The sequence below is a fragment of the Crocodylus siamensis genome, chromosome 4 (assembly GCF_052110815.1).
Source record: "Crocodylus siamensis isolate JL-2025a chromosome 4, ASM5211081v1, whole genome shotgun sequence".
NCBI classification, from domain to species: domain Eukaryota; kingdom Metazoa; phylum Chordata; order Crocodylia; family Crocodylidae; genus Crocodylus; species Crocodylus siamensis.
In genome coordinates, this window is record NC_143398.1 from 240,642,235 (window position 1) to 240,666,831 (window position 24,597).

The 24,597-nt window shown below is 48.2% G+C and overlaps 1 protein-coding gene across 3 annotated transcripts in view; it reads right to left on the reverse strand.

The window, feature by feature from the left end:
* The window catches only part of GLI2 (GLI family zinc finger 2), a 271,620-nt gene that overhangs the window by 80,166 nt on the left and 166,857 nt on the right, over window positions 1-24,597 (reverse strand). For all 3 annotated transcript variants that reach the window (XM_090046034.1, XM_090046032.1, XM_090046033.1), the window contains exon 3: window positions 19,192-19,297. In XM_090046034.1, coding sequence (XP_089902160.1) covers window positions 19,192-19,297 — 106 coding nt within the window. The remainder of the gene's footprint in view (window positions 1-19,191; window positions 19,298-24,597) is intronic.

Consider the following 24,597-nt stretch of genomic DNA (forward strand, 5'->3'; position numbering starts at 1 on the left):
TTCTGCTGCCTCGGGACTGATGATCAGAGTGCCAGCACCCCATTCTGCCTCTGGAGTTTTACAAGTGTGTGTGCGTGCGTGCGTGCATGGCGTGAGCTTCCAGCAGGGCATCCAGAGCTGCAACTCTGCCAAAAAGGGTCCTCTTTCTCTCCACTTGTTTTTTTTTAATCCTAGCCCTCTGGGTGGTCTAGGCATCAGATCTGAAATACTGAGAATCCTTCGAACCACAAGTTCTAATCCCAGCAGAGTTGACTCAGTCCTTCATCTTTCCAGGCTAAATTGACTTCTATGCACTTTATTGCAGAGGGGGGAGGACTTTTGGATGAGACTTTAAAATTTCTGCTCTGCCTAGATATTTTATTCCAGTCTCCTAGGCCAACATTTCTGCATACGTTCTTAGCTCTCAACACCTCCTGTTCTTTTCTCCCAGGGGTCAGCCATGGCTAGAAAAGGCAGGAAAAACAAGACGTCTAGCCCTGAGAAAACCCCACTAACCAGCATCACTGATGAGTTTTGTCCGTTCTTTACATATTGGAATGATTTCAGTGAAATACAGTGGAAACAAAGGGCTTGAACAGATTGATTTCTAAGGACTTGTGACAAGCTATAGCTTGGCCAATTGATTACTAACCGGAGGAGGGTTATGACAGCAGAGACATGGAATTAAGAACGAGGAAGTGTAGGCTCACTTAGATCAAAGTAAACTCACAGAGATCCACTGAATCAGTGGGTCTCAAATTTATCAGACTCAAGCCAGCCCCTGCTAGATTCAAGGCACCATTTAGAAAATACCAACCTTTAGCTTTCCCTTGTTTTTTGACCAAGGCAAAATAACAGCAATTCTTCTGCTGCACAGACCTCTGAAAGACCACAACCTGCAGCAGGATCCAACTTTTGGGGCCGGCTGCCGCATCCCTTAGCAGATCCACTTGACCCGCATGCCCTGCTCTGCCCTCTGAAGGGGTTGCCCTGTGGTCTCACCTGCCACGCCTTGATTGGAGAGATGATTATTCAGTTCAGAAGACTACCCTCAGAGGCCAGTGCAGGCTTTGGGTGTTTACTCAGTTGCCACTCACTGGACTCTCTGGCCCCACACTAGTTTCCACACTTGGGCACCTGGCCCCTGTCTTGGCTTCTTCTCACCTGGCTTCAGCCCACCCACTTTGGCTTCCTCGCCTTGGCTTCAACCATCTGTTATAGCTTTAGACTTTGGCTTCAGCCCACTTGCTCTGGCTTTAAACTTTTGGTTCCAACCTACCTCTAATCCCTGCTCTTGCTTGGCTCAACGTGCAAAGTAGCCCTTGGGTACCCAAACCACCTCTCGAGCCACTTGCAAGCCTCCAGTCCCTCTATTCACTGGCTCCCTGAAGTCCCATGGCCTGAATTCCCCTCTGCAGCAGCCTGGACACTCAGGAGCTTGCCCTTCAGCAAAGCTCAGCACCAGACGTACCGTTTCAGCTGGGCTAGTATTGCCCTGAGCCCCCCTCCCTTTTGGTCACGTTTCCCATACACACACAGGTGTTTCTCCTTTGCTTCCTAATCAGCCTGCTCCCACTGCACCCTCTCTCTGGAGCTCTGCCCTGTCACCCACTACAGTGCTGCTTGCTCCTTAGCGGTTACCTGTAGCCACATGGCTCTGATCTCCATGCTCCTGCAGCTGCTTTCCTTCTAGCAGTGAGCTCTCCTTCAGCTGCCCACTGACTGCAGTCCTATTAAGCTGTTCCTTCACTCTTTTAAAGTAATGGGGACTTGAAGCCCTCTGTTACAACACTTAACCGTGCTACTATTGCATAGCACCCTGCGTCACCCATAAAAGGATCTCACAACACCCCAGAGTACCCCAACGTCCAACAGCACTAAATCAGGGCATTGTTTACTAAGGCATGTGTTAAAATGGCATCCCCTGGGGCATTTAATAGTAGGCAGAATGCAACAGGAGCATTTTAGGGATGTTTTACCCTTGGGATGAGTGGGATGGACTAAATTCTCCTTCATCCCTTTCCAGATTCCATAAGAACCAGGATGGTGGCAAACTACTAGTAACTGAGTGGACTGATTTAAAGATAATAGACCTGGAAGGCCAAGGGCGGGGAATGCTCCTCATTTATACTAGAGAGATGGAAGAGTTTGGGGATCCTCAAAGGGCAGGAGAAGGTTGTGGAAGTCTTCTGTGGTGAATGCCAAGAAGTAATAGTGATGAAGAACATGGGATGGGTGCATTATAGCAGGCAGGGCATGAACCACAAAAGACTTCCACTGTTTGTTGTAAGGGAGCAGTGAGTGAATAGAGTTGAAATCGTTTGTTTTTTTTTCAGAGCATGAGCTTAACACTGGACAAGGTGGAAGCATGAAATCACTTTTAATCTACTATAAAAGTGAGGTAAGCAAAAGGATTATCACTTAAGACTCACTGACATGAAGCTTTGAGAATGACACAGAAGTAATGGGGGATTATGGGGTGACGTCATATGAAAAGAACACATGCCAGAGGTCCACATAAAGGACCTCAAGAGATCAGAGTCCTTTTATTTTCAGTGCAAAATATCCTGATGGGTTTTACAGTCCTGGAGCTGAGTGGCCTACTTATGTTTCAGAAAGTGCTTATTTCACGGTTTGGAGGCCAGGTCCTCATTTGCTGCTAACTGGCACAGCTCCATTCAAATCCACCGATTTCCATGGAGCTATACTGGTTTAGAACTGCGGATGAGCTGGCCAACAATGTTTATTAACCCGGTCAGCAGGGGCTATGCTTTACTTTATGGTACAGTTCCTCTGAAACAACATATCTTTAAATCGCCCTGGAATTAAAGTTTCCGGCTGAAATTTTTAAAGCACTCCAAGGGTTTTAACAATAAGTCTTCCCTTAAGATGGCTGCCTCCATTTCCTCTAGGCTATGCTGGAAATCTTAACTGAAATAACTACCATGCACAAAGTCTAAAGAAAATATCTGCTCCATTCAAGGATCAACAATGCTTGTGGTGCTCAGGTGCAGTCCCAGAGGACTGGGGAAGAGCCAATGTGGTCCCTATTTTCAAGAAGGGGAGGAAGGAGGATAGATCTGCCCATCTCACCGCTATCATTGAGAAAACCCTTGAAAAAATTATCACAGATCATATTTGTAGGAGTTCAATGGGTAATATACTGCTGAAGGGCAAACAGCATGGGTTCATAGCAGGTCCATCCTGCCTGACTAACCTTATTTCTTTCTATGACCAGGTCACTAAATGCTTAGACACAGGAGTCGAGGTAGAGGTCATCTACTTGGACTTTAAGAAGGCCTTTGACACGCTATCCCATCCCATTTTTATAAACAAATTGAATGGCTGTGCCATAGACGACTGCACAGTCACGTGGGTGGCAAATCGGCTTAAGGGTCATACCCAGAGAGTGGTGATGGATGGGTTGGCTCAACGTGCAAAGTAGCCCTTGGGTACTTTGACCTGGAAAGATGTGGGCAGTGGAGTCCCTCAAGGCTTGGTCCTTAGGGCCGTGCTGTTCAACATCTTCATCAGCGACCTGGATGAGGGCGTGGAAAGCACTCTGTTCAAATTCGCATATGACACCAAACTATGGGGTGAAGAAACGCACTGATGGGAAGAAACCGAATCCAGGTAGACCTAGATGGGTTAGAGAAGTGGGCAGACAGCAATAGGATGCAGTTCAACAAAAGACAAGTGCACGGTGCTGCACCTAGGGAGGGGGAATCAACAGCACTCCTGTAGACCTTCTCAGCAGCACGGCAGCGGAAAGAGATCTCGGAGTCATTGCCAACTCCAAGATGAACACGAGTCATCACTGTGACGAAGTAATTAGCAGAGCCAACTGCACTTTATCATGCATTAGCAGGCGCATCACGAGCAGGTCCAAGGAGGTGATGCTCCCCCTCTATGCGGCGCTGGTCAGGCCCCAGTTGGAGTACTGTGTCCAGTTCTGGGCGCCACAATTCAAGATGGATGTGGACAACATGGCGAGGGTCCAGAGGAGGCCACTCGTATGGTTAGAGGCCTGCAGGGCAGGCCCTGTGAGGAAAGGCTGATAGACCTGGACCTTTTCAGCCTCCGCAAGAGAAGGCTGAAGGGGGATCTTGTGACAGTATACACATCAACGCATCACCAACGTCCCTTCAAGATGAGTCATTCCAGTAAGATGTAGTATTTTACTGCTCATGTGCATTAGAAAATGGGTGAGAATTACTATGCCCATTTCAGAGATGGCGAAACTGAGGCACAAGAGGTGAAATCCTTTTCTCAGTCTTACAGACCATGGTGGCGACAACTCATCATCTTGGACCACTTCATGTTTGGCATTCTGAAGCTGGACAAGGCAACCAAGTAGCATTACTTATGATTGCTGTTGTTTTGGAGTCCCCAGAATTGCTTCTTCCGAGTTACCAACAAACCATCCAAAGGTAACTACTTTCAGTTATTACAGACTTGGGATAAGTCTGAAACAGCTTTCTAGATGGTAACGGACTCTATAGTCCATTAGTGATCACTTGAGTCCTCAGTCCCCTGGTCACATTTTTTAAAAATACATGAAGGAGGAAAAGGAACAGTGTAAAGTAGATGCAACCCCTCCCTGCAACCTGTTTGCTGAATAAGCAACACCTCCATTTGGTCAAAGTCATAAAACTTTGAAAGATGCACAAGGACACAACTCTGGGATGCTGTTTGCTTTGAGTCCAGAGGGAATGCGCTCCATCTCCAAAGCAGCTCTGTCCCATCAATCAGAACCTGCCAAAGCTTTTCTCCTCCTGGAGCAAATAAATAGGGAACACACACAGCTTATTGGCATAGGGGTTATGAGGCTGAATGGACTGGTGTGCTGGCTTTGGAAAGAAAATGACCTAAATGGACAGAGCTCCCCTTTCTTATCTGTCTGTAGGGATTCAAACTACCATCTCTACATGGCAGAAATGCTTTCTGGGTTTAACGGGCTGCACACAAACATCCCTGCCCTGCTGTGCCCTTCACCCCCTTCCCTCCAAACATCCCCGCACGGCAGGGCTGGAGGCTCTGCACTGCAGTCGAGCTCTTTTCCCAGCTGTGTTGGAGCCAGGTGGCGGCCAGGTACTGAGAAGTGGAGGAGTAAGAGCGCAGGAGAGACCGTCTCCCTGCTCTCAGCCCCCCTGCCCATCACCAGAGCAGCTCGCAGAAGCTGGGAGGACTGAGGGGACAAAGGCTGTGGTCAGCTCCCTGCCATGGGAACCCGCCAAGAAGTTTAGCTGCTAAGTGCTAACAAGCCTCTATTGAACACGTATAGAAGTGACATTTTTCAAAGGCTTACAATACTTGGGAAAATGGGGATATTTTTCACGGAAACAGGACAAGGTGAATCCCTGGCATCAGGGGCCCTTGTACGCACCGTGTGTTGTTTAGATGCTCATTACAAAACAGCACCAGAAATCGCCGTTTTGCTAGGTTAGTCGCGTGTGAAAATACACATCGACTTTTTTATCATGGTAGGTTTCGATTTCTTGTGGCAAGTTAGACCACCTCCGGCACGAATTATTTTTACCGTGGCCAATTGTTCCACCAGATTTAATTTTATCAGGAAACTTTCATTAGGTGTATTCTCGCACGCAGCGAAACTCGCCGGTCGCCCAGTTCTGACACGATTTGTCCACCAGGTGCCCTCTAGCGTTTTTTACTAGTAGTGGCAGGCACATTAACCCATTAGAAGTGTTAAACGGTTTACGTGCAAAATAGTACCGGGAATCATCGTGATATACTGCAGGAGTGAAATAAACTTGGAGATTATCTTTAGGTAGAAAAAGCCAATATTGTGTACAGGCGTCCCGGGGGGGCTTGGCCTACGTGCCAAGTTTCACCTCCCCACGCCAATGCAAAGACGACTAGCACTTCTCAAGACTTGGTGGCAAGATTTTTATTTTTTTCCTCTTTTAACATGGCAAAACAACGTGCTTCCCCCGAGCTTCCCCCTTGGACACACTTGTAGAGCTCCAGCAGAAAAACAAACCGGAACCAGAGGCAGATACCCAACAAGGGGAAACTCAGCTCCAACAATTAAAATATGGCAAAATTATAGCCACTGGGAGTCTGTAACAGGAAGACTGATAGTAGGCAGAACCACCAGTCCTAACTTTAATATAACTACATCTTTAATCCCTTGGCAGCTTTGGAGCTGATCTTGGAAAAGAGCTGTAAGCATCAAGGAGGGTGAAGAACTGTTTACTGCCCTGCAAGGCAGCTCTGTCACAGTATAACTGAGTGCGATATAAAGAAAAAACCCCTATTTGGCAGAATGAATTGGTTCCCAACAAAGCTCCAACAATTAAAATTCAACTAAAAACAATCCTACTAAGAGGGACAGTAGGGAGGAAGTCTGCACTGGTCCGCACATGGACTAGACATCTTTTCCATCCTGAAACCAAAAGGGGTCTTGCCCCCTGTTACAACAGGGGTGAAGTTGTTCTGTGAGCTCAGTATTTTTTTCCCCCAAAGGGATAATTGAATAACAGCATTAAAAAAAAAAAAAAAAAAAAAAAAAGGAATATAAATAACATCATCTTGAAAAGCCACCAGGACATCAGCATAAAAGCAATCCTGCTTTTTTGTGTTGTGCGATGTGCTGCCTGATGATCTGTAACCACAGTTCAGGAGCTGCTATTAAAAAGCTTCTTGCTGTGTCATGCCTAAGCATGCCATTCGCACAGGTTAGCCTGGAGGGCTCCTGCACTAGCAGGGACTTTTAGGTGCATTCGGTTTTCTTTCTTTTTCTTTTAAACATACAGATTAGTGAAGAAAAGCTGAAGTGGGAGAAAGGAAAGGAACTATTAATAATCTTCTGATGTCTCTGCCAGAAACCTGACTTTCCTTTTACGGGCCCTATCCTGGGACTGACATGAACAGACATGATTCAGGACTCCAGGGTTAGGCCCAAATGACGTGAGTTTGCCCAGATATAAAACATCCCTTCTGCTGCAATGGGATCTGCTATATTTTCTCACACAGAAGAGACATCGTTTTTTCCAAACTTCAAATGCTGGGAACTGGGGTGTGTTGTAAGTGAGGAAATATGGTAACACCTGTTTCTGCAGGGGGGAGAAGGGGAAGGGGAGGCAGGCTAAATCCTGCTACATGTGCTGCACAGGGGGTTCCCTGTTTGCTGGCTGTAGATATTTTCTCTTTTCTCCTGGCAGAGGCTCCTGCTGCAAAAGCTGCTACTCAAGCTCTTTTTTTATTTCATTCCACCTTTCAAAAATATGTGCATCTTATTCAGAGGGGTGTGTTGTGCGAGAGAAAATATGGTATTCTCATGCATGAGGTGAACTTGTTCGGCTTGTTGCTGAACCCACTGGGCCGCTGGAGTCTTATATTTTGACCCTGCTAATTATTTAGCTTACAGCAAACTGCGATGAAAGATCCAGAGACAAATTCTAATGACTCAAAATATACACATACCATTTATGTAACCCTGGCACATGGCACTACCCAAGTGCCACGTCTGAGTGTTGCCCAGTACTGTAAGCCTCTCTTGGTTCTCCTAGAAGCCAAAATGGGACTTTCTTGTAGGGGCCCCTTGTACACTTACAAACCCTTTGCAACCACCGATATAATTATTTACCAATATTGAACTGTATACAATTTAATTATATACAGAACAAGATATAACTAAAGTGGATACAAATTACAAATTGCTACCAAAATAACTCGATATATAGTACACAAAAGGAGCACTGGGTCAGAATACAGGGGGGTCATGGAGGAAAGGGACTTAACGGTGGGGGTCTACTACCGACCACTGAACCAGGGGGAAGAGCTGGACCAGGAATTCTCGGGTCAGCTCACAGAGGCAGTTAAGTCAAGGGATGTGGTCATCATGGGTGACCTGAACTACCTGGACATCTGCTGGGAGGAGCAGTCACCCAGATCTGACCGCTCACGTAGGTCCCTAGCCCAAATGCAGGACCTCCATCGAACCCAGGAGGTGCACAGCCCCACCGGGGGAGATGCCTTGTTGGACCTGGTGCTGGCCACGGGCGATGACCTGGTGAGGGGGCTGCAGGTGCTCGACCACCTGGGCAATAGCGATCAGCGCCTGCTGGGAGTCACCATCCAGTGCAGGGCATCAAAGGCCTACAGCAAGGCAGCAGACCTTGACTTCAAGAGGGCTTATTTCAATGAGTTAAAGAGATTAAGCAGGGAGGCACTGAGGTCCTGGAGGGGAGGGGAGCTGGGAGTCCAAGACGAGTGGTCATTCCTTAAGGAGATGAACCTCCGAGCCCAAAGGGTGACAGTCCCGACGCGAGTCAAAGGGGGCAAGAGTGCTCAAAAGCCCCCATAGCTCACCAAAGGCATTCAGGAATGCCTGAACGTCAAAAAGGAGGCCCGATGGAAGAAAGGGGCCATCACCAAGGAGGATTATACCTCCATTGCTCAAGACTACATGGGGGGCTGTCAGGAAGGCCAAGGCAGAGACGGAAATGGGACTAGCAACCCGGATCAAAGATAACAAGAAGTCCTTTTTTAAGTACATAAGGAGTAAAAAGAAAGCACCAGGTAACATGGGACCCCTGCAGGGCACACTTGGCAATCTGGTGTCGCACCAGACAACACAGCTGACCTCTTTAACAAATTCTGTGCCTCCATTTTTCTGAGCAGAGACCGGGACATCCCTCCCACCAGAAGTATGGACAGACTCAGAAGAGACTCTGCCAGGCCCAAGGTCAGAGAGGACCTAGTCAGGCAACTTCTGGCGGGGCTGGACATGTTCAGGTCAGCAGCTCCAGATGATCTCCACCCCAGGGTGCTGAGGGAATTGGCAGAGGACACTGCGGGACCCTGACACAGCTCTGGCTAGGTGCCAGAGAACTGGAAAAGGGCCAATGGGGTCTCCATTTTCAAAAAAGGGAAGAAGGAGGACCCAGGAAACTATAAGCCCGTTGGTCTTACCTCGGTCCTGGGGAAGCTCTATGAGAAATTTATTCAAGAGCACATCTGCGAGGGGCCAGCGGGGGAGATTATGCTTAGGGGCAACCAACATGGGTTCATTAGAGGCAGGTCCTGTCAGACCAACCTGGTGGCCTTCTACGACCAGGTCACCAAATCCCTGGATGCAGGTGTCACGGTGGACATAGTCTTTCTGGACTTTAGGAAGGCCTTCGACACTGTCTCACCCCATTCTCTTTACAAAATTAGGCGACTGTGGCATCGATGCCTACACAGTCAGATGGGTTGCTAATTGGCTGGAGGGCTGTACCTAGAGAGTGGTGATGGACAGGTCATTTTCGACCTGGAGGGAGGTGGGCAGGGGGGTCCCCCAGGGCTCGGTCCTCAGGCCTGCACTCTTTAACTTCTTCATCAGTGACTTGGACGAGGGGGTGAACAGCACCTGTTCAAATTCATGGATGACACTAAGATGTGGGGAGAGGTGGGCATGCTAGAAAGGAGGGACAGGCTGCAACTAGATCTGGGCAGGTTACAGGAGTGGGTGGATGAGAACAGGATGGGATTCAACACCGACAAGTGCAAGGTGCTGCACCTGGGGAGGAACAACCGGCACCATCCCTACAGGCTGGGGAACTCCCTTCTCGTCAGGGCAGAGGCAGAAAAGGATCTTGGACTCATCATTGATGCCAAGATGAACATGGGCCGGCAGTGCGGGAACGCAATCAGGAAGGCCAACCGCACCTTGTCCTGCATCCACAGATGCATCTCAAGCAGGTCCAAGGAGGTGATCCTCCCCCTCTATGCAGCACTGGTCAGGCCGCAGTTGGAGTACTGCGTCCAGTTCTGGGCGCCGCACTTCAGGAGGGACGTGGACAACATGGAGAGGGTCCAGAGGAGGCCACTCGCATGATCAGGGGGCAGCAGGGCAGGCCGTACGAGGAGAGGCAACAGGACCTGAACCTGTTCAGCCTCCACAAGAGAAGGCTGACAGGGGATCTAGTGGCCATCTATAAACTTACCAGGGGGACCACTGGGGAACATAAGAGTCCCTGTTCCCCCGAGCACTACCAGGAGTGACCAGGAATAACAGTCACAAGCTGGCAGAGGGTAGGTTTAGGTTAGATATCAGGAGGCTGGAGATCTGCTGCTTCGGAGTAGACTTGATTAATCAAGTCTGCTCCACATGCAAACTGATCCGCACTGCGCTGAGTCACATGCAGTTGGAGAAGTGGCAAAACATGCATCAGCACACAGAAAATGGTGCTTTTGAACTAAAGCACCTTCTATGCGTCTTAGTTCAAAAGTGCCCTGCCGCCATTTGCTCAGCACTCACGCACATTTCGCCACTTACACAACTGCAAGTGTCGCAGTGCTAGGCACTTTTCAAAGAGCCCGGTGCTGCGGGGTTTACATATATAAAAATGTCGCTAGGTGCCTACAGGGTTCACAAACTGATAACCTCTCAGGTGTGGTATAGGTTAAAGGAGTTGGGACAAATTTCCTTTGCCCCGGTAGTGTCTCTGAAGAGACAAGCCTGGTCGTGGTGCACCCTCTGGTCGGGTAAGCAACCCTTCAGTGTCTATTACATTTATACCATTGGTCATACCCATCCCCAGATCACGGGGTCCATCCTATGTTCTGAATGAGAGGGGCCCTTTGGGGAAAAAAAAATGTACGTGGCTGTGTAATTTAGCCCTGCTGATGACACTCATTCAATACCTGAGAATAAAACAAGGACAAGCAAGTTTAAAAATCAGGAAATGCCAGAACTGAGAACCTGGCCTTGCCTTCTTAATGGTATTATAATAATGTCATTTCTGGGAGGTAACTCATTATATGTTATTAAATTTACTAATACCATTTCTCTACCCCTCTTTATACAACCTCCATCTCCCACTTCGCCCTGGGTTCTGGGTTTTTATCTGGTGCTCCATTTCCTCACTCCCTCTATTCCCACTTTTCATCTGTTTTTTTCTCTTGGCCTTTCTCACTGTGCTCCCTATAAAATGGACCTAATGACATTCGATTCAAAGTTGAGCACTTGTACCCACATTGCTCTAGATGATCTGAAATGAATTCTCATGTACCAGCTGCAGAGATCCCTTTAGAGCAGTGTTTCTCAACCTTTTAAGTAGCAACTACCCCCTCAGTTCTGGAAATGTTAATAAGTACCCCAACACTCAGTTTTCTGGGGATTTTATATTTACAGACTAATGTGTACTATATGCTGGAAGAAGGGCTGTGTACATAAGGCTGTGAGAGGACAGATGTCTGATCTGGTGTGGGTAGGGTTGCCACCTTTTACACCAGGGATGCACAACTCAGACATGTACCTGGGCTAGAGGTGATGTTGCCCAAACCTAGGAGGGCTGAACCACATTATTACTGGGGAATTTATTTATTGGCTGAACCAAATTATTACTGGGGAATTTAAAGCACTGTGCAATGTGCGGCACACTAAATTTTTTGCCATAGTTTTGAAAGGAAAAGAGGGTAAGAGAGAGAGGAAAAGATGGTGAGAGAGAGTGTTGGGGTACCCCCTGCCTGTGTCTCATGTACCCCCAGGGGTATGCGTACCACAAGTTGAGAAACTATACTTTAGAGCATCAGAAAGAAGATGCATCATGCATAATGTCAAATATTTACCAACTGCTAACTAGTAAATCAACTAAAAATGAGGTGTTTCTGGATTCCCCAAGCAGACCCCCACGATTATGCCAAAGTGTATATGGTCACAGTTAATGCCTGGCCCCTGCAATTACTATTTGCAAGGATGAAATGGCTGGTATATCACAAAGCAAAGCAAAAACATGAAAATGAAGAAGTGGAATGTCTTAAGGCCAACAAAGCATTTCTTTGGCCTAAAACTTGTAACCTGGATCAAAAGAAATGCCTCCTGAGATGCTACCTGCCTTGACCTGCTTATACACTTGGATCCATGTACTTGAAGTTCACAAAGTAGGAAGACTCTACTACCCCCAAAATATTATTTGGATCCTTAGCTTGGAAGTGACAGACCTTGAGCAAGTCTTCCAGGCACTCGAATAATGGCTATCCAGGGTGGTTACACAGTTCCTTTATTAGTTACCAAATTTTCCATCCTCTAAGCCTTGTGTTTAGGTCTCAAACAAACAGTGCCACATACTTGACTGTCCTCTTCTTTATGACCTGCTAGACAGAACCTGGCTGACTACTACCCGACAGCTATGATAAAATAACTGGTGTTCTCATTAGGTTATATGCAAACAATGATAAAGAGGAATGTATAGCCATGTCACATCCAGCAATCAGGAAACAAACCTTTGACACAAAGCAGCAGGCAGATAATAAGACTCCACGGCTGACGACAAATGAGACTACACTTAATTTGCTGCGCAATGTTCATGTAATTAGATAAATTTGGCTGTACCAAGAAAGTAGACAGCTAGAATATGGTCTTGATGAATTGGGGGCCCTCTGTCAAGCTCTGATCACATTAATCATGAAGCAAAAGCTCAGTGACTCCATTTTTCTTCCAAGCATTTACCATATTTTTCTGGAGGGAGAATACATGATACAACTTTTTTTTTGTTAATATGATAGTGTTTTTCCCTAGCACCAGGTAAATGCAAATACCCACAGTTCAAACCGTGTCCACAGAGTCCAAAACATCCATGCACAACAGCTACACAGTTTGAGGATGCTGTCTAAGACAAGTTGTCTCATCTTCCCCACTGTGATACCTTAGATGACTTGGCTTTAACTGTCAGGTAGTAGAGAGAGAGCAATACACACTGCACTACGAACAAGACAGCAGGGGAGAAATAACTCAGGGAGGATGAAAAAGAGGATAAAGGGTAAAATAACTGTGAGATGCAGTAGCAATGAGAGGAGGCAGGGAGATAAGCGTGAAAAAGCTAGAAAAAAATCAATCCATAGTAACCAGGAATGTCACCTTTACCACTGGTAGAGCATGCTTTGGCCTCTGGGGCTAGGGACAGACATTCAAAATGCTGGAGACTGAAGTCATTCAATCTTTGCAGGTTAGCCTAACCTGCAAAGACTGAACCGATTTGCAAGTGAACAGACATTCACTTTTGATTCCAGAAATGCCAGCACATGCCTGCTGTGGCTCAGGCTAAAAGCCAGAGGGCACTAGAACAGCTCTTCCTTCCCTTCTGCAGCAACCACAAGGCTGGAGGGAAGTCGATCGGGGGGGACATGGCCAGGTCTCCGGCAGGGGCTAAGTATGATTGGGGAAGGGTTTAAACCCCAACCCTGGCCCGCAGAGACCCTTGCCGGGGTGTGCCTGTGGATGGAGGGTAGAGCAGCCCTTGCTAGGCTTGTCCCCGGGGCCAGACACTGGCCAGGGTAGTGCCTCAGGCAAAGCGGGGACTGGGGTGGATTAAACTCCCCTGTCTCCGGGTGGGCACGGGATGCCACCCAGGGTCTTCCCAGCTTTCCCCCCCACTCTTGCTCAGGAGATGGTGGACCTGGCTAGAGCCAGCCAGCATGACCCTGCTGTCTGACCAGGGCTAGGGCTGCAGAAATGAAACTATGCAGCTGAGCCAAGCCGCCCACAGGTGCTGCTAAGGGCAGATGCGGAGAGGCCAGCCCAAGCTGGGCCACGGGGGCCGAACCCTTCTCAGAAGGCTGCAGCTTGGGTTGGGGCTGCAAAGCCTGCACGGCCAGATTGCTCCCAGCTCCCCAAGCCCAAGTTGAGCAAGGCTGCCATAAAGCCACAGCTGGCTAGGAAGGGTCCTTCCCAGTGGCTGTGGCACTGTAACAGCCCAGTCTGGAGCACGGGTGGGGATGGCTGGGTGGCAGGATGCCCAGGCAGCTCAGAGGCACCGAGGGCCCCGAGCCTTGCAGCTGCCTGCCACAGCCGCTGCCATACCCTCTGTCCTGTGCAGCAGCCAGCGGCTGCAACCGCATTACAGGCTGCGGGCTGGGGCCGGGCAGGCTGTTGTGCTCCACTCACCTCCAGCTGCCACTCCTGTGGCCACTGCCATGGCCACCCCTGCCTCTGCCACGCTGCGCCAGTTTGGGTGGGTGGGTGGGAAGCTTAGTCCGGCGGCTTCTGCCCAGCGCATGGTGCTCTGGCTGTCTTCTACCCACTCTGCCCACCTGGCAAGATGAGCAACAACTGCAGGCGGGCACAGCAAGTGGAAGGCAGACAGAGCTGGAGCCGGGGCTCCATGCACTAGGCAGAAGCCGTGGGGCTGAAGCTCTCTACTCTCATCCCCGCCGCCTGGAGTGATGCAGCAGGGGCAGGTGTGGGAGTGGGAGAGGGAGTAGCTGCTGGAGGTGAGGGGAAGCTGGCTTGGCCTGGCAGGGCTGTTCTGCTCCCCACACCTCCAGCTGCAGCTCATGCTCCTGCTGCCCCACACAGCACCACTTGGGGAAAGAGGAGCTTCAGCCCTGTGGATTCTGCCAGTGCATGTCGCTTTGGCTGCCTTCTATCCCCTCCACCTACCCGGCATGATGAGCAACCCCTGTGGGCAGGCACAGTGGGTGCGAGGCAGCTGGAGCTGGAGCCTGAGCTCCATGCGCTGGGCACAAGTCTCTGGGCTGAAGCTCCCACCTGCCCACCCAAAACAGCACGGTGCGGCACAGCAGGGCAGGGGCAACAGCAGCAGTAGCAGTTGGGGGGGGGGGGGGCAGAACAGCCCACCCAGCCCCAGCCAGCCTGCAGCTTGGGATGTGGCTGCAGCTGCTGGGTGCTGCACAGGACAGGGGTGTGGCAGAAGTTGTGGTGGATGGTCGCCAGGCTCGGGGCCCGCTGGTGCCTCCGAGCTGCCCGGGCAGGCTGCTACCTAGCCAGCCCCCACCCATGCTGCGGGGGCGAGCTGTCACAGAGCCACAGCCGCTGGGAAGGATGCTTCCCAGCTGGCTGCGGCTCCATGACAGCCCTGCCCAGCTTGGGCACAGGGAGCCAGGAGCAATGTGGCTGTGCAGCCCCCATGGCCGCAGCTTCAGCCCATTGGGAATGACCCGGCCCCCACAGAACAGCCCAGGCTGGACCCTCCACCTCTGCTCAGCAGCACCTGCAGGCTGGCCTGGCTCAGCTCCACAGCCCCAGCCCCAGCCCCAGGTGAGGCAGGCAGATGGCGGGGCCATGCCAGCTGACTCTGACTACGCTCCCTCCCCTGCCACGGGACGGGGGAATGGCTGACAGGAGCTGCTCCACCCTGGCCAGGTTGACCCAGGCTGTCAGTGGGATAGGGGATGGAGGGAGAGATTAAATCCCCCTCCCTTTCCCTGTTTGCTTCAGGCGGCAGATGGGGGGGCCTGACATGGGCTGTTACACCCTAGCCAGGCAGACCCCAGCTATCATCCCCAAGTAGGAGAGGGGAGGGAGGGGGAATAAGTCACCTCCCTGCCCCCTTTGCTTCAGGAGGCCATACCAGACCAGCATCAGACCATGTCCCTGCCCCTGCTCCAGCTACACAGCAGAGGGGTGGGGCCAGCCCCGCTCTCTGGAGCAGACAGCACAGCTCAGCCCAGGGCTGAAAAGCATGCTGGGATGCTGGGGGACTCTGGTTTAACTTAAATGAGGAAGGGATCTCAGACAGAAATTGCATAAACTGGTTTGACCCAAATCAATAACGTCTGACACTACACTCAACCAGGTTTATCTTACACCAGTTTCGGCCATTTTGAAACTGGTTCAAGTGCACTGAACTTCTGTTCTGTTACAAGTGTAAACTAGTTTCTAATCACTTAAACCCATTTCTGTGCAAGGTCTGTCCCTAGCCTGGAAATGACGATCGTCCAGACACAACTCTCCTACTCATACTCTAAAACACAGGCTCTTACCACTGGCAGTTTAAAGAGCTGCATTCACTGTTAGTACAACTGGGCCTGGGACACCTGGCAGTCTGGATCACAGCAGAAGGTGGCGGTACAGACACACACACACACACAAACCCAATAGGAGTGCATTGTGTTTTCCAGCCTGGGTTATTTCCTCCAAACCCAGTACCTAGTCCTAAACCTTTGCACAAAGCACACTGCATAGAGGTGGTCTGCTGTTCAGCTTCAGTGCTTCTCCACCACAGAGGCAGCCCTTTAAAGCAAGCTCCAAAGGAGGGATTAATACAGCTGGAATTTTCAAAGGGAGACCAGATTTCCTCCTCTAAGACCCATGAACAAGTTCTTTATGTTCCCAGTACACTAAATAATATTGCAGATGTTACTCTGTGCTGGGCACTATAGGGATGTCGATGAGCTGAAAGACCCTTTACAAAAAGGGTGTTAGCTATTGAGCATCCAGATCTGTTTGGATGGTTCATTACACTAAATACTAACAGGTGACTATTCGCTCCCCACAGGGCAAATGCAGCCACTGTTCACATATCTGCTTACTAACAATATGAAAAAGGGAAATAATCACCTGCCTGTCTGAACACGACATGTTTTGCGTGCCATTCAGTCGGGTGGAGGTTACCTGAATGGACAGTGCCTATGGATCCTATGCTGACCTGATCCAATTAAAATTAATTATTTAGTCTACAATGAACTGTGGTGAAAGATCACAAATCAGCTGCTAAGTTTGGAATTACTTTTCACGTGTGCCTAGCCAGTGATGAAACTTGGACTTAAGAGGGGATTAACACTGTAGCTGTTCCCTACGCCGGACAACTAGACATCCACTGACGATGCAGAAAGAGAAATGGATAAGCTGGCTACAGCCTAATACTGACAGACGGCATGAGGAGAAGCCCTCCGAAAGATAATAGTGCGGTGGTACCCGGGGGGTAAGGACTGCTGGTGCGGGAGGGAGCTCAGCATTTGGACTGGATGGGAAATCTGGAGTCCAAACATGGGCCTTTTGGCCATGGTACCAAACAGACCCTTAAATCACCGCCTCTCAGTATGTCCTTTGCCAACCTCAGCCATTGCTTAACAAGCGTCAACTGCTCTTTTGTTCCCAAATTAGTTGTTTTAAGCAAAGCTCAGGGCCCTTTTCTGCAAAGCCTTTTGACAGTGCAGTCTAGCGACCCCCAGTAGGATGCCTTGATTGACCACACGTGCCATGGCGAAAAGTTTCCCTGTCTCTTTGAACATCTCCCAAAACTGAGCGCCACGCCAGAAGGTCTTCTGGTAGGACATTCTGTCACCCAGCCGCATCTCTGGGATAAGACGATCACGCAGGACCTGAACCAAGCCCCGTACCATGCAACTCAGCCAGCTCACGAGACTTCACTGCACCCCACTGACTGCTTTCCCCAGGATGGATACCCTCAAACAGCCCTCCAGAGCATCTTGTCAGAGGCAAAACAGACCCAGGCTTTAGAAACAATGGAGAGAAAGGAAAAATAAAGTTGGAAGGCACCAGGGTTCGTGGCAAAGTACCTTTTCACGCTGCCCATCCTTGCTCTTCCCACAAAAAAAAGTACCATATGGAAAGAAGCTGCCATCCTAAAACTAATTCTTTTGTGGGCAAGTTCTCAGAGCCTATTTATTTCAAAGCTTGCTTTTCAATACTAAAATCCTGAGGCACAAGTCTATACAGTCAGACCGACCCTCCAGTGACTCCCAGGACGCGCTACTTCCTCTTACGAAAAAGGGACTCTGCGGTCATCATGGAGAAGAGAGTCTAAGCCTGGAGCAAGGCAAGGCTTGGAGAGGAACATGGGCAGCTAAAGACACTGAGCTACAACTCCTGGGAGGCAACATTTCTGGAAAAAAAAATAGTAGTTCAGGTTTATGCTGAAATTCCAAATTTGCACAGGAGGAAAAACCATTCTCACCAAATATCACCTGCTGAAATTTCCACAGGGATCCACTACGGCCATGGAGCCACAAAGGAGGCCTGTTTTATCCCAGGCACTCGACTGGCACATTACACAGCAGTGCAGCAATTCAGTGCCATCCCCTTCCCCATGCCCCGCTCGGCCATCTGTCTGCAGGTCCGCAGCTGCAGTAGCACCTCGTCAACTCTTGTTCCCAATCTTGCACCAGCTCCTCCTTCCCCAGGTGGCGTGGGACTGGAAACGTTGCATACCAGGAACCAAGAGAAAAAACTCTTATCTACAAAACCCTTCCTTAAAGGAAACTATAGACTCACCAGCCAGGACTTTTCCAAGCCATGATCACACTGAGAGAAAGCTGGTGGCCTCACTATCGCTCTGTAACTAAAGAAATTAAAGTAGGAAGCACAAAACTTGGAAACCAAATGCATGCCAGGGCTGCTAATAAAATAAAACACTCCACAAAAGAATGAAAGGGAAGTTATTAAGATATTTAGAAATCCCAGGCTCCGTCACTCCACAGCTCTCCCTGCTTTAAGTGCAACTGGAAAGCACCAAGCATGGCAAAGTCTATCCAACAGCTTCCAGATATGGCACTGTCTCTCTTACATACTTAAATTGCTCCGGTACCTGGGCCTCTCAGTCTTCAACGTGTTTTGTCTAACAACACTGCTGCAAAGCTGGGGCTGGCTATTATCACAAGTTATGAACAACCTAGCAAGGCAGAGGGAAGCAAAGTGTCACGAGGATAATCTATTGCAGAGCAGGGAACCACATCCTGGGCAATTAACCCAGCACTGCTAGACCTTCCTCCTTCTCTGACCCAGGTGGGAGGGATGACAGCTCCCTGCCCTGCTCTGGGCATGACTTAGAGGCGAAACGCACAGCTCAGGCCTTTAGCAAGGCCTGTACAACGCTGAACCTCAAACAGAGCTTAGCCATCTCCCGCGGGGATCGTGGCCGTCTGTACCTTGAAGGAATCAGGACTCGCGGTAGAAGTGATCTCTTTTATTAGACCAACTAGATTTTTGCAAAAGATTTTTTTTTTTTTTGCAAAAATCAGGTTGGCCTAATAAAAGAAATCACCTCTACTACGAGTCCTGATTCCTTTTGCCTCTAGACCAATATGGCTACAACCTGGATATCACTCCACCTCTAAGGGTTACTTGAAAGTCTGTCTCTTCACTGTACTTTGACACTGCTTATATAGCATCCCATGCCAGTAGTCCCACGAAACCAGATTGAATAGAGTGGGCAAAGAAACTTTTCATTTACTTTTAACGTGGATGTAGGGACAGAGAGGAACCTCAGACCTCTGAAACTGAGGGACCAAAATAGACATTTAAGCCACGGGGGAGTCAGGAATGGTCCAGAGCACCACAAAAACAAAGCTGGGACCTTTCCTGCTCCTATAACCTAAGCTGACTGGTACGGTAATACTGCACCTGACATCGCAGGATCTTCCGGCCCTTTGCATGCTTTAATCAAGCCATATGATACACCTGGAGGACAGGTAAATGCTATCGTCATATGGAGGACTTACCCGTGAATAGCATGGATGGAGTGAGGTTCATAATGGTATCTTCCTTCCTGGTGGCGCATGTCAATTGGCAAAGGAGCATGGAAGGGCGGAAAAATATGCTGTGGCACTGTGGAGGGAAAGAGAAGAAGAAAAAGGACTTCAAAAACTTTTCATTCCCTTTTAAAACAATTTCAAAGGCACTAAATCTCCATGAATTTCAGAGCAAGAGCAGTGCAAGACAAGAGGTCTTCATGATATCAGCGCTATCATACACCAGAGAAGTGGAATGAATAAATAATCAAAGTCATTCGGAGAAATCCTACATCTTCAACATAAAAGATCTCCAACAGGGTTTTTGACAAAGACAAGCAGCTAAGCGCTCTTTGAACTCGGGGAGATTATAGGAAGCACCACAGAAAACTAGACTTGCAACTCAAATCAGACTCGACAGAGCCTGGCAGAAACCAGACCTGCCACCGTCCCCAACACCTGGAGCAGCAGCTGCACCTTTCCTGAAGGTCTGCACACACCGAGTGGGAGTCAGGATGGAAATATTTACCTAAGAGGGTAACAGCAAGAGCTGGATGAATATAGGCCAGGGAGACAGACAGAGGCGCGCAGCTTCTGAGGACGGAGCCCAAATCGCTCTCCCTTGTCATCATTTGCAGCCCTATTTTTTATTCATTTGAGAAGCTTGTTTCATCTTTGATGGAAAGATGAAGTGATCTCGGAGGGCCCAGAACACCTACATCGACTGATTAACTCCACCGGCTTTCATGTTTGTTATGGACCCCAAAAGTTACAGAGGGAATCTTTCAGAGCCTGGCTGGACCGAAGGAAAAGCCATCAGGCTATTTCTGCGTGTTGCCTCCGATACGGCAGGCCGAGGGCCTTGCCTCGTCTCCCTAAAGTTACAGAAGCCGTAAGGAATGCAATTAGCAGTGCCTCCGTTACTACACCACGTGACAGTCCTTTAATAGGACTCATCACCTGGGTTATACGGCTAGGGCTTTTCCACTTTTGCAACCAGTCAGATTTAAAGCAGTAAGAAGCCAGGCTGCGTACGCTTTTCAGTTTTTGCAAGTTTTCTTCCCACTCACACTGGGCATCGGAGTCTTCGCCAGATTGCCCGCTAAACTGGACCTTGTAAAACACGAGTTTGTTGTAACAAAAATCACCCCGCTGTAACTGGCCCCCACCATCCACAGCAGTTGCTCTGTTGGGCAGGGAAGCAACATCCCCCGGAAGAAAGCTACAGCTTCAAGGCATAAGCCCAGTCCTCAGCTGGCATCAAGGCGGCTCCATCGACTCCATCCAGACTCTTTCCTAAAAGAGACTTAAACCTGAGCTTATTGCTGCCGCGACCCCAGCCACACTGATATCGAAGCGTCGACTTCAAAGGAGCTATGCTGATCTGTACCAGTTGGCGATCTGGTTCTTTAAGGTTCAGCTCTAGCAAGCAATCTGCAGCAAGCATCCCCATACTTGGGCCCTGGCATAGCAATAAGAGGATCTGTGGATTTTATCCTCTTTTCAATCTTGGATTCTTGAGCTTCGCATACCATGCTTATCTAGACACCGCGTCAGCTCTGCTGCCAGGAAAGGTGAGACACGATACAAAAACAATCCTCCTGCCAGCTCCTCTGGATGGAGCTGAGCTAAGGTAGTCAAGGTGGAAAGTATTCAAGGCTCCACAGCCGACTTACTCTCAGTGGTACGGGAGACAGCTGGCAGCGCCTGGTACCCGATACATTGAAAGCACTTGTAGCTTGCCGAATGTCAGGACACAGTAGGATAACTGTTAAACTCCCGAGAAGTAATGCAACAGAGTAAATGTGCATCCTTTAGGATTTTCTTTTGCAGGCAGGAATTTTCCCCAGCCCCTCTAACAGTATCGGAGTGTCTGGAATATTTTAACTACAGGCACATGGAAGAAACTTAATTTTTTAAGACACAGAGGGCACTTCTATACATGTACTTTAATGCACGGTCGACTATTTTACTGCACATTAAAGTGTCACGTAAAAAACCATGACATTACACTAATGTGCAGTAAAATAGTCGACTGCACACTAAGCATCACTGAAAAAGCATGCAAATGCACTACTAATGGGCAAAAGGAGTCAGAACTCATGGCAGAGGTGGTATCTTTTATTAGACCAACTAGATTTTTGCAAAAAAAATTCTTTAATTGCAAGCTTTCGGGCACAAGCGCCCTTCTTCAGGCATCGGAGAAAAGATTGTACATTTTCTCTTGGGTAGAAATGAAAGTTCATCTTTCATATTTTACTAATGTGCATTAATTGAGTACCTCACTAAATGTAATGTGCATTAAAAACGTTGCATTCATGCACATGTAGATGTGCCCAAAGACTGTTTTTCCATGGCAGAAATGCAGCACAATCCTGCTGATGCCTGACAGTCGCAGCCCCAATGGTAGTATTAATACACAGGACAACGCTCAACATAAATCTGCTGTTCTGCCCAAGGCACAGCCAATGCAACTAGCTTTCTGGAGCCTGGCTTGATAATTCAGTGGTTTGCCCAATCTCCCAGGAAATTCCTACTCCCGGATTCCCTGCTCCAACAGCTTGGAAGCTGGTCTGGCTCTTCTCGGTTCCTTGCACTCATGGCCTTACCTAATACATTGTTCTCTTTTCACTGATTCAGCAGGTCCTTAGCTCTCACGAGTACTGATGACAGCTATATAACAGTTGCAGAGGCTCCAGAGGCATGCAGGAAGCTCTACAAGCCACGGGTTCAATCTGTGTGGTAGAGCCATTACCTGCATCTGGGCTGTACAGGGAAAGTATTTACGTTCTCCTACGTAGAACCAGGGTTGCACATTTACATAATCAAATTGCATGCCTCTCTCCTCCCGGCCTTGTCTGCTGCATGACGTTGCTGGCCATCTCTATGCCAGACAGGTCAAACACCATATTTATCCATATGCTACGCACCCCCAAAAGACACATAACTCATTTTGGGAAGGCAAATTGAAGGAAAACGAGATTTTTTCAGTCTTCTCTGCCATAGGGAGGAAGACTCCAGCTACACGGAGCATGCATCCTCCCCTTCGCTGCTCGGCCAACAACTCCTGGCAAGTCCGCGGAAGCTGAGAGAGGTTAAAACCTGTAGCTGTGGGCAAGGAGCTGCAGCAAGGAGAAGGGAAGAAGTGATGCTGATTATGGGACTTTGCCCCTGCTCCATGCAGCTGGAAGCTCGAGCCCCAGCACAGCCTTCTGCCATCGTTCGATGCTCCCCCGCCTCTATGCTGGTGCAGAAATCTGTTTACTCGCTTAAAACAAGTAATTCGGGACGGCTAATTTTCAGGAAAAAAGTAACTGTGGTAGGTGAATAAATATAGGGTATCTGCGTCGTCATGGGCTGCCTAGGCCAAGGTTTCAACAGAGCTCAGTTCCCAATGGGAAAAATGGGATGCTGAAGTCTTTTGAAAATCTGGCCCTGTAGGCCTTACCTTCTAACTAACAGTTTGCAGGTCTTCCCTTCTGACTCCTAAGGCCGTATCAATAATTCATCTGTAAGCCTATTTCTTCCATGACAAGGGTGGGAAGTTTCCCTTCCTGCCTTGCTTTTCTCTTTGGGATTCAATGGATATAAAGCCAACATTTTAGAAGAATTCTTTAGCAATGCTTCAAATATCAGTGCCGACAGCAATCGAAACATCTAATTCTTTTCTTTTCCATTTTGACTATATATTCTTTATTATTATTATTAATTTTAAGCTGCAGCCCATTTGGAGACACAGGATAGTCATCGCTTTCATTTTTGTTTCCAGCCAGCTTCGCTTTTAGGTTCTCATTAACTAGGAGAACCTGGTAATTGCTGTTTGGCTTCACAAATCTTTTTTTTCAGTGGCTTCCCTCTTCAGCTTTTCACACCAGGGCTTCTTTACTGCTTATACATGTTTTCTGGAGTTACAGTGATATATGCTAGCCCTTTAATTTTCTTGGGGACGCTTGGTCTAAATTAATGAATAGTTTTGTAGGCAATCAACTATTAATTCATAAATATCAGCGTTCCCTTCCGCCTCCCGTCCCCATCCCGGCTGAAGAGAGCAGTGAGCTGGCAACAGAAGCAGCAGCAACACACGCCATTTACCAAGATGGATGTTTTTACACTCGTGGTTTAAAAAGACAATTATATTCAATTACTCCAAGCAAATTCGTGGTGATGCATTTCTAAATAGCCATTGGAAATGCAGTATGATGGCTGGGCAAATGAAGTGGCCAACCTTCATCTAATCAAGACAGTGTCTCATTTAGGCTGGTCTGCACTCACTACTGCTTTCAATATAGCAGAAGGTTCATATCGAACTAGTGCGCTTTGTACAGCTAAATGGAAATCCTATCGATTGGCGTTGGAAACAAGTGATTTGCAAACATGGACAAAGTCCTTCACAGGGAAAGCTTACCGCTTTTTTTTTTTCCCTAAAGGAAGAAGGATAATGTACATTGCCCCGTACAATACAATGCATTTGAGAAGGCACAAAAAGGTGCTTTTCAAAAATACTGTATCTTTATGAACGGCGGAAAAATGTCATCTCTAGTACATAGAGAAGCCGGAGAAAATCTGCAGTGGAGGGTGATTAAAAATAAGTGGTATCAAATAAGGAAGGGCTAGTGGAGAGTAAGGGAGTTTTGCACAAAAACAATGTTACTCTCAGGTCGATCACATCCTTATGCCAAGGTGACGGTGCAGTTTTAATACATGGATGGAAAGTTTCACTTTCTACTCAACTGCTGCTCATAAAGGAATGTGTCTGCTCTGCTACACAGCTTAGTAAGGGGAAAATATCCTGCTACATGCCCCCACTTGTCCGAGATCATCTTCCAGCCAGGGGTTGTTAACAAAACAAGGGCGTCCCACTGCTGCTTTCCTCATCCTCTGCCATTCAAAGACCATCTGACCTTCCAGCACCAGGCAGAAAAAGAAAGAAGTCATGCAAGTTTAAAGGGGGAGGTTTCAGGGCCGGGTAGCTTGAAATGGAGGCTAGCACAGATTTTCTCCAAGAACAAAAAATATGCTTCTTGAAAGACATGGGTTGCATATCTTTTTTCAGAATTACCAACATTTGATTTTCCAAGTCACCCTCTTTTCTCCTTCAAAACCAGGTTATAGCTTATAAGCACCAGTAAAGAGTGAAATACAAAACTTTACAGGGACTATTACTCTTGGATATCACACATTACCAACGGTATGCACACACATACACACATGCATACATACATACACACACACATACACATATATATGGTGCGTGTGTGCATATATACATGATGAGTGTGTATATTTGAGATTGATAGACAAATAAATAATCTGATTGATAGATCGATAGCATACACACATAATAGTAATGTGACTATTACGAGGTGATTAGCATCCATGCGTCAAAAATGCCTTATA